Genomic DNA, 12872 nt, shown 5'->3' on the forward strand with positions numbered 1-12872 from the left:
TGTTTATTTCTATAACTATAATTACACAAACTGGCAAACTTTTCACCTCACTCATGCAATTTTCAAACCTTGAGAGCAGTTATTTCATCATCTAGACGAAATAGGCATCAGAATATTTTTGTGATTCAATATTGATCCCAATGGCTTAAAACTTACCTTCTGAATCAAATTATTAAGAATCCAGCATATCATGCAAATGTCTATTTTCTGATGGCGATTTTTAACATTTACAAGTGCAAACCTTACATAAAATTTATAAAAAATTATTTTAAAAATTAAAGGGTAAGCATACTATTTTGAAGCAAATGTTTATAATATAATCAATTATATATACTATATTATGTATGTATGAAAATCTGGATTCAATGCAATTCTGAAGAAATGTAAATCACATAAAATATTCACACAAGAGGTGAATGAATTGAAAATGCTGACAAGAGCTTTCCTACTTGGTCAGTGTGATGTGAAGGTCAGTTTCATCTTTCTCGTGTTGAAGATGGATTTTTTTCATGCAGGGTCAGTATCTTATTAGCATGGTGTGGAGAGAGCAATTCAGTGGAAGAAGTATTAAAATATAAGGATTGTGAGAGCATGCAGAAATGTAACTGTGGGTAGGTATTGGCCAGGGACAAGATTGGGACACTATCCAACTGAAAACTATAGCTGAGATGGTTTGCAACAGCAAAATGATTTGACAGGGAGGTTATGGGCATTATGACCATTTGCCAGGCATGACAAATATGGCAAAATCAGTGCTTTCTGATGGGATTTAGATTCGGCACTTGTGATCTAGTCTCAAGGATGGGAAGCAGAGAGCCAGCAAACAGTGGTGTCTTGATATAGCAGATGCCCAGAAGATGGCACAACCTGGGGCATCCCAGGGGTCAGTACTGGACAGGGAAAATGAAACAAGCAGAGGCGAATGTGCCCAGTGGGGCAGATAAAGGAGTTGTGGGATTTCTTGCCTGGACTGAGGACTTGGACTCCCATGCAGCATAAATGTGCTGAGGGAAGGAGCTAGGGGAAACATGATATCACCACCACCATAGCAACAGCAGCAAATTAAGGACGAACACCCTGTAGAGGAGAGTCTAGAATTATAGAAGAGTAATTTCTTCTATAGATATTACAAACTGGTAAGGGCAAGCATGGAGCTCAAGGAAAGGACACAGAAGAATATTTAACTAGGCTTGGGATTTCTACCCATCTGAGTAGATTTTACCAATCCCAGGTGAAGAGATATTAGTGGTAGAGAAATTATTACACTTATTACATCGGTGTGGCATAGATTAGTCATATGTATGATACACACACATACATCTACACATTCCCTACTTCCATGACCTGTGCATCTGATTTCACTGCCTTTCTGGATACCTATATGGCAGTCCCCAATCACAGTGTCCTGATTTTGGATCTCAGCAGGCACTGCCACTAATTAGTTGTCAACAATTACAATGGCCCATGTGATAAAATTGCGAGTCATGCCTCTGGATGAAACTAGGTAATACCAAACAGAGAGCTGGGCTGGATTAAGGGTTAGGAGATGCATTTAATCATAAAACATTACTGAGTACCTACAATCTGCGAGAGAGTGTGCTAAGTGCTCATACTGTAGTAAGAAAGTGCTGGTCCTGAGCCTTAGAAGACCTCAGGAGCTAGTCGGCAAAGCAGGTATTTCAAGAGGGAAGAAAAGTCCAACGTGCTACTGTGAACCAATTGTTGAGAGAATACGGAAGAGGGAGTGGCCAACTCGCCAGTCGAAGGAGGTGACTGTCTTGAGTGGTGCATAGAAATTTGATAGTCTTGGATGAATTCTAACAAGAAAGTCTAATGACAGAATCATGGGAGGGCAAACAGCAGGGTCTGTTTAGGGAATGACAAGAAGTATGTTGTGGCAGGAGTACTGGCTTTATTCTGTGAAAGACTGAGAGGTAAAGCTGGAAAGGTAGGCTGCGCCAAGAATTTCAAGACAAATGTTCTCTGAGAAATGTAAGGTAGACAGAAGGGGAAAACGTGAGGGAGCAAGTTGGTGGTTGGAGGGAGTAGATGTTTAGAGGCTGCAAATGGAAACTGACTAGACACAGTGAATGAAAGGCAGATTGTTTTTTACTTCTAGCTCAGTAAAAAGCAGTATGTAAACCATTTATATGCTTTGAGAGAAGTTTATTTATCATGAACATAAGGGATTGGGACACAGTGATCTCTAGGGTTTGTTTTAGCTATGCATACATTAATATTTACCTAAAACGCTATAAGTTTGCAGTGTTTCCTCTAATTTAGAATAAAGAAATGAATATAAGGGACACTAACTGTCCAAAGCCTCAAAGCTTGAGACCAGTGAAAGTGAAGTTCAAGCCTACATCTGAACATTCTGATTCCTGAAATTATAGTTAAATTAACACGTGTTCTTCTCAACATTTATCTTACTGTGTGCATTTCAAAATCAAAATGAGAAACAAAACATTTATCTTATAGGGACAGGTTTCTTTATTTTCACACCTGCCAACGCTTTTTTGTGCTGTATCATAGTGCGTTTGGATTGAGCCAAAATTTTAGCACAGTTCATATATTTCACTTATTTTTAAATTTTGTGGTGTAGAATGATTTAGACTAAGGAGGATATAGAAAGGGAAAGGCATTTATAATTACCTTCTAATAAAAATGCCCTTTCAAACTTTAGTTGCTGGTTCTTGGATTTCTGATATACTAGGACAAAGGTGGAATATGTGGACATAACCAGAAATCAGCAAGAGGCTTTTGGGGAAGATGGTGATCTGTCAAACACCATTATCAAATCACCACAGTCTCCTGATGCAAGATTTGAGTTAACAAATGCCTTTTTTTATAAGGCAGTTATCAACTAGTAATATTAAATATACTGTGGGGGACAACTTGGGATCTAAAAGAGGTAGGGGAGAAACTAAGAAAGAAAGGTGGGCAGGCAAAAAGGAAGTTATTTGCTTATTTTGGATTTTTCTCAGGACTCTCACTCCTCTGTGGTAAGTTATCAACAGTTTCCAACTAGCAGCCTGAGAACACATGAAAATTGAGTAAAGATTTAAGTGTGGGCTTTTAATGAGTGAGAAAGTCTTTCCTGTATCATGGTTCCACACAGGGACATTTTGCTTGCCACAGACGTGATTCTCTCTATTGCAACTCATGGGGACCTCTGAGACAGAGGTAGGATTTGAAGCATGGACTCTTACAAATATTAGAAGTTTTTACAATGTGGGCCAAAAAGATAGGACACTGCTACAGCTTAGAACCTGCCTGATTTTGATCACAGTTTAAGAACAACCATTTCTTTCTTTCCTTTTTTATCAAGTGGAGTTGCTTTCTGTAAAAAAGCTCTACTTGCTTCCTTGGACTTGGTATAGACATTTTGTTTAGCTTTTATCTAAAAGAGACTTCATTTTCTGAGTGAAAACTGCCACAAACCTGTCTAAAGCAAACATTTTGTGGAAAGATTAAAACACTCTTTTGTTATTGTACCTGCTTTTGCTCAAGCAAATTGCTTTTCTGCAGCAAATAAAGAACAGCATGTTCTTCATCTCTATGGGATGCTTAATAAAACCCGATGATTTAGAGGTATGTTAAATATAAAAAATGCACTGAGAAAGACTCTAGAAAACAAGAAAATGGAAGTGCGAATAAGAAAACTGGTGACTTTGGTAACTTACATCTCTCCTCATCTGCCACACATGATCTGTCCCTGAAATTACTGACCCCATATACCAAATGTCTCATGTAATTGATCTCCCTTTCTCATTCCTTCCATTTTTTTTTTCCTGCCTCTTCTATCATTTGAGACTTCTCACTCACCCCTTTGTGTTCCCTATCCATATAGTGCAGGCAGTTACTTTCTTAGTACAGATCTTAAAAGATTCCTTTACTCCCAGAAAACTTAAAATTTTTGATGATTGCTCATGAAGGCAGAAGACACACTGACCTTAGCTGTCATTCAAAACCATACACAATGCAACCATAGCCTTCCGGTCAGCTTCCGCTGCACTTTCATACATCCTCTTGCCTACTATTTCCTGAATATCTCATCAAGTTTTGGGCACTCAGATCTAAGCCCCAAATACTCCCATTCACCTGTGTCTAACCTTTCTTGATTGGAAGCCTTCCTTTATTCAATTCCTAGTGCTACCGCTTGAGTTCAGACCACTGCTGGTCTCCTTTTGAAGATTACTGAAATAGTCCAGCTCCTTCAGCCAGAAGGCTCATTCTAGAACATGTCTGGTCTCTGCTAGTTTGCCCATTGATGCTCTTTCCATGGATTCCCACAGCATTTAAATTAATTTAAACCAGTTTGCACAGCATACGATTTCTTCTATGATCTGGTTGTTGTTGTCTCCAGGTTAATCTGTTGCCACTTTCATATTGTTGGCTCTATCACATTTAAAGTACCTACATTTCAGAGAATCACTATGCCACCCGTGGGCCATTATATATGATGGTTTGCCATGTCTGTGATACCTTGCTCCTCCTTTGGGTCTGGCTAACTCCTCTTTCTTCAAAATTGAACTCAGCTGTTACCTATTCAAGGATGCCATTGGGGTCTCCATCCAACCCTCCACCCCTATCTAGATAAACTGGAGTATAGGTTAAGCAACCTTCCTTTGTACAACCTTGATGTCTTATGCCCACACATATCATAAAACTCATCATTCAGGATAGCAATTATCCATTTTCATGTCTCTTTCCTAGAAATAGATGCTTAGCTAGGGGCTGTTCTTTAATTAAACCTCTGGATTCTTTGGCTGTTTAGGATATACTGAATGTCTGAATAAATCAGTCGATTTGTTTTTCATTTGGAGAGGACTGGGAAAGCCTGTCTTCTCTCTCTGCCATTCACCAGCTCTGAGAAGATTATCTCTGCTCCTCTTTGCATGAATGTTCTTATCTGTCAATTTAAGATGAGACTTTGGTTATGGATTGGTGAAAGGACTGTTAAATATGGCTTATGACCCTGCAGAGTACCTAAGAAATGTTCAAAAAGAATTTGCTGAATCTAAATCAAATCTATCTGTTCTTTGAGGATGAATTTGATTCTTCATTGGCAATTAAGCCTGTATAAAGATCCATAGGCAGAATTAATTGTTACCTCCCCTTTCCTCTCCCAGGCTTTGTTTATACAGAGTAGCCTTTATCAGTCATCCTACCATTACAGTGGTTTATGCGTGTATCTGCTTCCTCTTCCCTAGTGATAAGTCCCAGTAGGCAGGAATTAGGTATTTTCCATCTTGCTGCCTAAACCAGTGCCTCCACTTAAAAGGTGCTTAGAAACACGCACTGAGTGTGAGAAATACAATGAAATGGGTCTTGTTTCTTGTGGTATACTGTTTCAGACTTTTTTTCCCAGACATCATTATAATTAAAAAAATAAATAAATCTCAACTGTAGCTGCTTAATCTGGGATCAGTTTCCCATATCTGAGTTATTTAGCCTTTCATTCATTAGGATTAATCCATAGCCTATGATTACTTGATAAGGGTTCACTTTTGACTTTAAATGAGAATTGAACTCAAATATGTGACTGTATCAATCAATCCAGCCAGAAAGCAAATTTTGTTTAAAAAAAACTACATCCCCTCTCCCTCTTCCAGGCTTCTGGTCTCCTCCAATGTCCTCTCTTGTCAGAACCTAAAAAGGAGCCAGCTGGTAAAGAGGAAATGCTGCCTGTTGAGTTTCAGCCCAACATTGGAAGGCAAAACAGAGATGAGGGGTTTTAGCTGAGAGGTAGTAGGGACTTTGATAATTAATGAAAGTGAGTGAACCTTTTATATTGCATGGTCTCAGAGATGGTTCAATTTCAATCCAGTGCTTGCCAGACACAAACTAGCCAGGCTTTCATGGGTGTTGTGCATGGGTGGAGGGATGGTAAATAATTTCCAGGCTTCTTAGCAAGCAGGTAGGACTTGTGTTTCTAAAGGAAAAGTGAATGGTCTACAAAGGGAGTTAAGAGTTTGTCCTTAGAGAAGCTGTTTCAAAATAAAAGAGGAAGGCAGGAACAAAGAAAGGGTTCTGGAAAGCAAAATTAAATCCTGGCGAGGTCAGATTCCTACTGTTTGATGGTAGCAGTGGTGTCATTTCCAGGATAAGTACCTTTCCAGAATGAAATAAGTGCCAGTAAATGGACTGGTGCTAAATTCCTCTAATTAGAACAGAGCCAGAGTGTCCTACAGTACAGACAGGGAAGTGCGGTAGTTTGATAAATGAATTACTAACACTTTTCTGCTGACTCTCAAAGACAAAGTTCAAGGTGGCCTCGGCTAGCATACAAGGGTGGAAAACACATCCTCACACATTAGCTTCATGCCTGAAAAACAAGCAATTTAGGAAAAGACATCTGGACACAAAATTTGAACAGTGCTCAGAGCCCATCAAAACATAGTTTTGATGGCTTGGCGTCTGGCTGCTAAGCAACGTAATTCTTACATTCAAAACAGTGTTGTAAAAGTAGAATCCTGGTGCCAACTCTGGGTATTTCTCATTGAAAAAAGAAGTAGCCCTGAAAGTTTTCTTTAGACCTGAAGATATTTGATTTCTATGTGACAGCTAGAAGAGTTCAGACCATTTTTTCTGCCAGCCTTCTTGTTTTTCACATTCTGAAGCATTAGGTAGAAATTAACTCTACATTTTGAAGTCCTCTCAGATGAATACTGCATAAGGGTCTTGGAATATTTTTCTTAACTCCCTAATTAACAGCACTCTTTTAAATTAGCTGCATATATTCATACTACATATGCTTTTCAAATACTCAGTTCTCATCAAGTTGGATGTATAAAGCAGAAGGTCATCCTGAAACTAAATGAGATTTGCTTCACTAAAAGTATGCTTCTGCTTGGCAATGGCATAGGAGGACTAGTGTAAAATATTTTCCATGTGTAGACTAGTTTGAAAAATGTACATTATCACAAGATTTATTAAGAAACACTATTCATTTATTTATCTTGAGCTTTTATTGATTTAAAATGTGCAGATACATTTCAGAACTTAGAAAAGAGAAAATGTTAGCTATCAAAAAAAAAAATCCGGAAAAAGCCAAATACAGATCATTTAGAATCACTGACTAGTTTCCTTTTTTTCTGGGAAGCAATTAGGAAAATATAGGATGGGCGGAAGGAGGAAGAAACTTCCTCTATTAATTTGTGTTTATTTTACAATTTTGCAATATGCATTTGTATTCAAATATGAAAGGAGACTATTAAAATGACTATTTGGAATAGTATGCCTTCAAAAGTATATTTTTCCTCTTTCTTTTAGAGAACCTCTTTCCATAAACTCTCCTAAGCATCCTTCTTGGCAGCCTCTTGTGATGAAGCAAAGCAAGGAAACCCAGGCATGGAAAGTTGCTTTAAAAAAAAAAAAAAAAAAGCAAAACCTTAGAAACTAAGAAAGGTATAGTTTTACAGGGGAATCTCATTTCACACCAAAGCCTACAAAATGAATATTCTACCATTTCAGACTAAAGCCACGCAGAAAAATTAAGGATGGTTTCCAGAAGACCACTTAATTATGGGAAAGATTTTCCACTGGGTACTGGCTGCTTCTCCCTCAACTGCTGCCCTCTGCTGTCTCTGTTGACATGTGGCTTACATTTATGTCCACTCCATGAACCACAAGTGTTTCTCCACTCCAAATTTATCAACACTTTTCCTTCATACCAGGGGCGCCTTGGTAAAAATAGAAGAAATAGGTAGGGGAAATTGTGATTCTGCAGCAATCCATCATTCATTTCCTATCCTTGCTCTGCTCCATTTGTAATATGATTTTGCATAATACTTTCAAGTTTTTAAATCTTCCATCTTCCCTGGATGGATCTCAAACACTGAAAGGATGAGCTTTCAGAGTCAAAGCTTACCAGGCATTTGAGAGGCATGACTTAAAAGTGCCCAATCAGAGTTGAGTTGTGAAGGCTGAGGTTCAGAGTTATGATCAAGACATGCTCTAAACCAACCTAGACTGTGTCTGGATGTCACAGGTACGTGGTGGTGGTGGTGGTGGTTTAATGATTGTGTTAACTGAGAGAGTTCCTTCCAGAGCTTCTGGGCCTAGAAAGATGAATTTCTCCCCCTGTTAACCATTCCCTAAGAGGGGGAAATCCTGGGAAAATATTCTTTCCTCTTGTGTTGACTCCTTGCCCAGACCTATCCACAATGGGGCTTCAAAACATACTAATCCAAACCCAAGCATGCAAGTGGGACGTGACCCTTGTGTGGTGGCTGAGGAGGTGGGCCAGATGCCTGTGGCGCACTGGCTGACTAGTCAAAGAAGGTGCTTAGAAACCATGCAAGTACTTCCCCTCAGCTGATGGGGTTTCTAACCTCTTTGTTCTCCCACATCCATTCCTTCACAGGAACTAAGATTCTGCCAAGCTGGATAGGTAAGGAAGCCAGATTGAGAAACCGTTCAAAATAACTTCCTTGACTTGTGTCATAGATCCAAGTAAGAAAACATGGACATTTTACAAAGGAAGGTCATGGGCTAAAGGTGACTTACACTGACTGAATCATCAAGTCCTTTCCACCAGGTTGAACAAGTTATATTTGGGGGTACACCGGAAAGTAGCAGACCCATAATTCCCAAGACAGTCCTCCTTTTTCCCTGTTCCCATTTAACTACATACATTTGCCCGAGCATTCTAACCTGCTGTTTTCATGTCCATGCACCTATGCTCTATACTAGAGTGGACGGCATCCTGATTGATTGGTTGGTGACTGAAAGCCTAAGTAGGTCTGGTCATTTAAGGTGGGAGTTGCTGCTGGGGCGACAACGAATTCAAGAGGGGGAGCTGGAGGCAGGCTGGGTGTCCTGCAAATCCTCAGTGACTGGCGGTTTGTTGGAGAAGCAGCAAGCACAGCAAGCCTGCTCCTCTGACCTGCCGGGACCACCCACCCAGGCTGGACCTACCTCTCGGGTAAACAGGATGGCCGCATCGTAGTGCTCCTCGTGGTCGTCCCCCAGCTGGTTGTGCTGGTGCTGCCACTTGCAAAAGTTCTTGAGAGTGGTGGCTGCGTTCTTGCTCACCTCCAAGCTCTTGTCCTTGTCACCCAGCACCACCACTTTCACCACGGCCAGGCGGATATGGTTCTCGATGCTGGCGTGGCTATACAGCCGGTTGGCTATGGAGGCCAGGGTCAGCAGGTAATGCTGTAGACCCCGGCCATACATTCGCGCCATGGACGCGTCGGCCACCAGGAGCAATTCCACCTGACGGGCCCGAGAGATGGAGCGGCGCCGCCGCCGCCCCCACGTCTGTGGTGCGGAGTCCCCTGTCGGCGAGGGAGCGGAGTCGTCCGCCAGCTGCAGAGGCGGTGCGCGGCGCCTTGCGGGGATGCCCTGCGCTGAGCGACGCTCCCGCACACCCGGCAGCGAGGCTGGGGTCTCGCAGCTGGCGCGGGGCGGTAGGGCCTCGAAGCTGAAGCCCTCGCGGGTGTAGACATGCAGGATCCGTGAAGACGTATCCCCGTACACGCGCCCGGCCTCTGCCTCCGCCCCGGGCTCCCGCAGGAGCGGCTTTAGGGTGTAGCGCGAGTGTTTGACCGCGAAGAAGCCGCGGAGACCCCCACAGAGGTCAAAGACGGCCAGCGAACGGGGGCTGCCGTCCACGGTGCCCCGGTAGAAGCAGTGGCCGCGGTGGCGTCGGGGCGCGCTCGGCCCGCCTCTTGCGGGCACGAGGCCAGCGGCGCCCACCGAACCATCCCGCTCCAGGTCCAGGAGGAACCTCCGGCCGCCCACGTACACGAGGTAGCCCACCTTGCCGCCGCCCGAGTAGAGCTGGTCGATGTTCTGCACGAGCCCGCTGCTCCGGGGCTGGGGTGCCAGGGGGTGCTGATGGCCAGGAGGCTCGGCCCGCTCCTGCGCCACCTTCCCTTGCCGTCGGCGGGGCTGCCCGGCTTTATCCTGGGCAGGTGCGGCGGCGGAGCCGGCCGCCGCCGGGGGCAGGCGGAGCGCGCACAGCAGCAGGGACGCCCACCCGAGCAGCATAGTGCGCTGCCCACGGGGAGGGGCTGCGGGACGGGGACTTTATGGGTATCTGTTATTCGCTAAGGAAGTTCCCGGGGTGGGGGAGGGGGCACACACACTTGCGAGCGAGGTTGAGTCAAGTGTCAGAGGGACTGGCACTCGGCAAGTAGCGCCAGCCTGTCCCGGCCGCGGTGCCAGCGTGCGAACTTTTCTTTGTTGGTTTGGAAAAAAATGTTGGGATTCGTGCCCCGGCCAAAGGTTAAAAAATAAAAGGAGAAAAGAAAAAAGACGCTGGTGGAGATTCAGCAAATATGGCACAGGGGCATGAACGCCCCACTCCGACCCTAAAGGCCGCCACGATCGAATCACCGAGAAAAGTAAGAATTGTGCCGCGCATTGGCCGGACAACCGGAGCGCGCTGCCTCCCGTCCCTCACTCCACTGGCCCGGCGGGCGGCCGGGGGTTCAAGCTCCAGGGCCCACTTCCTTCCTTATTTTGTGGCTTTCCTTGGCTCTGCTGGTATACCAGTAGGAAGGGAAGAAGGAGGGAGGAGGAAAGACCTAAAAATTAAAACAAAAACGCCGGGGGCGGCCTGCGGCGCGCGGGTGAAGCGGTGCGTCTGCGTCCCTTCGGGTGCGGTGTCTCCTGCTCGCCGTCATCCCCAGTCGGCCGCTGCGAGCGCGGAGAGCAGCGCGAGCGCTGTGAAGATGCGAGGAGGTGGAACAATGAATTTATAGCGGCATGCCATCCTGCAATGGCAATTTCAACAATTCGTCACCGCACGCTGCCTCTTAAAGGGAGAGCTTCCCCCACCACTCCCACCCGGAGCCGTCCGCGCCTAATCAGATGGGGGAGGGAGGGGAGGGTGATCGAGGAAAAGGAGACCGAGAAGGAAGAAGGGACCCGGCGAGGTGGAAGGAGGGACGAGGGCGGGAGCTAGGGCGGAGGGGTGGGGGGAGTATTTTGGTAAGGAAAACAGAAGACTTCCTTGGCCTCTGTTAAAGCCACAGCGGCTCGGGGTCGGTCTGATGTTTCACAACCAATCGGGGTTGGCTAACCTCGGCTTACCTCATCTCCTGAAGGGTGTTTTGGTGTGTTTTTAAAGTTAGTGAGACATTTCAGGTCTCTCCCTGCCTTCTCCCCGCCGGCTTTTCTTTTTCCCGGTAGGAAGTTCCTGTCGCATGTTTTCTCGCTTTGCACGCCCGGTGCGCTGTGCCCTCGCAGACCTTGGCAGTGGCCTCGGCCGGGCTGGGCCCCCAGCTTCGCGTGCGCCCCCACTCCCCCGCGCTCCTTTCACCTCCTCCCCACCGGCCGGGTCCCGGGTTTCCTGCCTCCCTATTCCCCCCGCCTCTCGTAGCTCGGGCACTCCTCGGGGTTCGGGCTCCGGGTGACTAACTTCTCCCGGCCACTGGCAGAGGGGCCGGGCAACCCGAGAGCCGCAGGCGCTTCCTGGCGCGTCGCTGTGCCCGGAGCGCAGCGGTGCCCCGGGCCAGCCCCGCCGGCGGCCTGGGAACTCCGCGCCTTTGTGTGCACACGGCGGGCTCCCCCTTTCGTCCGCGTGCCTTTGCCAGGGCCCACTCTCTGCCACTTAATCTCGACCGACTGGAATTTCCCTGGTTTCCAAAGGGCAAGAGTGAAAGAAAGAGTTAACTCTTGAAGGGGCTCGCGGATCTGTGCCCACATTTCTCTTCTTGCTACTTACGTGAGCCATATATGCATTTATTTCTCCTGAAATAGCCATTTATTGCCTTAAGCCCTGACCTATCAGCATCAAAAATTCTTTTTAAGAGAAAAAGAGTGCATTGGGGGACGGGTTGCTTATTCCTACCGGGATGGCATTGTCACTGCTACTCATTTTCTCCCTCCTCTCTGAGTATCCTTAGGTTGTCAACATTAAGGAGGAAAAAGCAACGCAACCCAACTTTCTAATCACTGATGTTTAAGAGGTCCGCCCCAGAGCGTCCCCCAACCCCGTCATTCTTCGGGGGATGTAAGGAATGCATCAGTGAATGCAGTATAATTAGCCCTTTTCTGTCCTTTTCTACCTTCCTTTAATTTATGCTAATGTTGAGATTAGCTGAGGGCACCTCACTGGTCACCAAATTATTGGTAGTTTCCGCAGCCCATTCTTAGGAGATCTATCTTGAGGCAGACTAGACTAGGGAATCAAGAGAGGGATTTGGAATCTGGCAGAAAGCCCACATGGTCATGGATTCCCCACAAGAAGGCTGCTGGAAGAACCTTAGTGAGAATCCCCATTCCAAACAGATTTCCTCCGGAATCAAGGAGAAGCCCGTGATATTTTCAAGGGGCCTTAGCATTGGGCCTTCCAGGGGATTGAGGGGTGGAGCAATCAATCAAAACAGCAAACAACTGGGATTCCTCCCCTGACATTAGCAAAGGGACCGAATAATTAATGATTTAAAAAGCTAGCTGGGTATCCAAACAGGCCCTGTTCTTGCCTTTTCTCCCCCTGCCTGTGTCAGCACACAAGTAAACCTGGACAGTTGTCATCGGTAACAGGGACTTGTAGTCTGTAAATCATCCCTCTTTACCTCTTTTCAACACTTTTCCTCTCTCTCTGTGTGGGAGCAATTATCTGTTATTTTCTCCCTTTTCTCATCTCTCCATTCCTTAATAAATTACTGGCCTAATAAACTGGCTTGCATTTAAAATTCATTTTCTGTAGCTTAGCCAAGAACCTAGAGAAAATCCAGCAACAATTTTATCTCTTTCTAAGGGAGGGAATCAGGAGGATCCTGGACTATTTTGAGATCCTCCACTGGGCTAAACCTCTGGAGGGAATCCCAGAATTGCCCAGCAAGGATTCCCATCTGCCTCACATTCTGAGCATCTTCTCGAGTCTTCTGGGAGACAAAGTGAACACGTGGTCT

At 45.3% G+C, this 12872-nt stretch overlaps 1 protein-coding gene across 2 annotated transcripts in view; it reads right to left on the bottom strand.

Moving 5' to 3' along the window:
- The window catches only part of ADAMTS5 (ADAM metallopeptidase with thrombospondin type 1 motif 5), a 51889-nt gene extending 40353 nt beyond the window's left edge, over positions 1 to 11536 (bottom strand). The window contains exons 1-2 of one of the 2 annotated variants that reach the window (XM_071214909.1): positions 11047 to 11536; positions 8923 to 10727 (exon numbers count right to left, since the gene is read on the bottom strand). In XM_071214909.1, the coding sequence (XP_071071010.1) occupies positions 8923 to 9999 (1077 nt within the window). In that variant the 5' untranslated portion in view covers positions 10000 to 10727; positions 11047 to 11536. Of the gene's footprint in view, positions 1 to 8922; positions 10876 to 11046 lie in introns of those variants that run through there. The other variant, XM_012529075.4, reaches the window with a different exon arrangement.
- Between the last annotated feature and the right edge of the window lie 1336 nt (positions 11537 to 12872).

Source organism: Dasypus novemcinctus, chromosome 4, assembly GCF_030445035.2.
Source record: "Dasypus novemcinctus isolate mDasNov1 chromosome 4, mDasNov1.1.hap2, whole genome shotgun sequence".
In the NCBI taxonomy this organism is placed as follows: domain Eukaryota; kingdom Metazoa; phylum Chordata; class Mammalia; order Cingulata; family Dasypodidae; genus Dasypus; species Dasypus novemcinctus.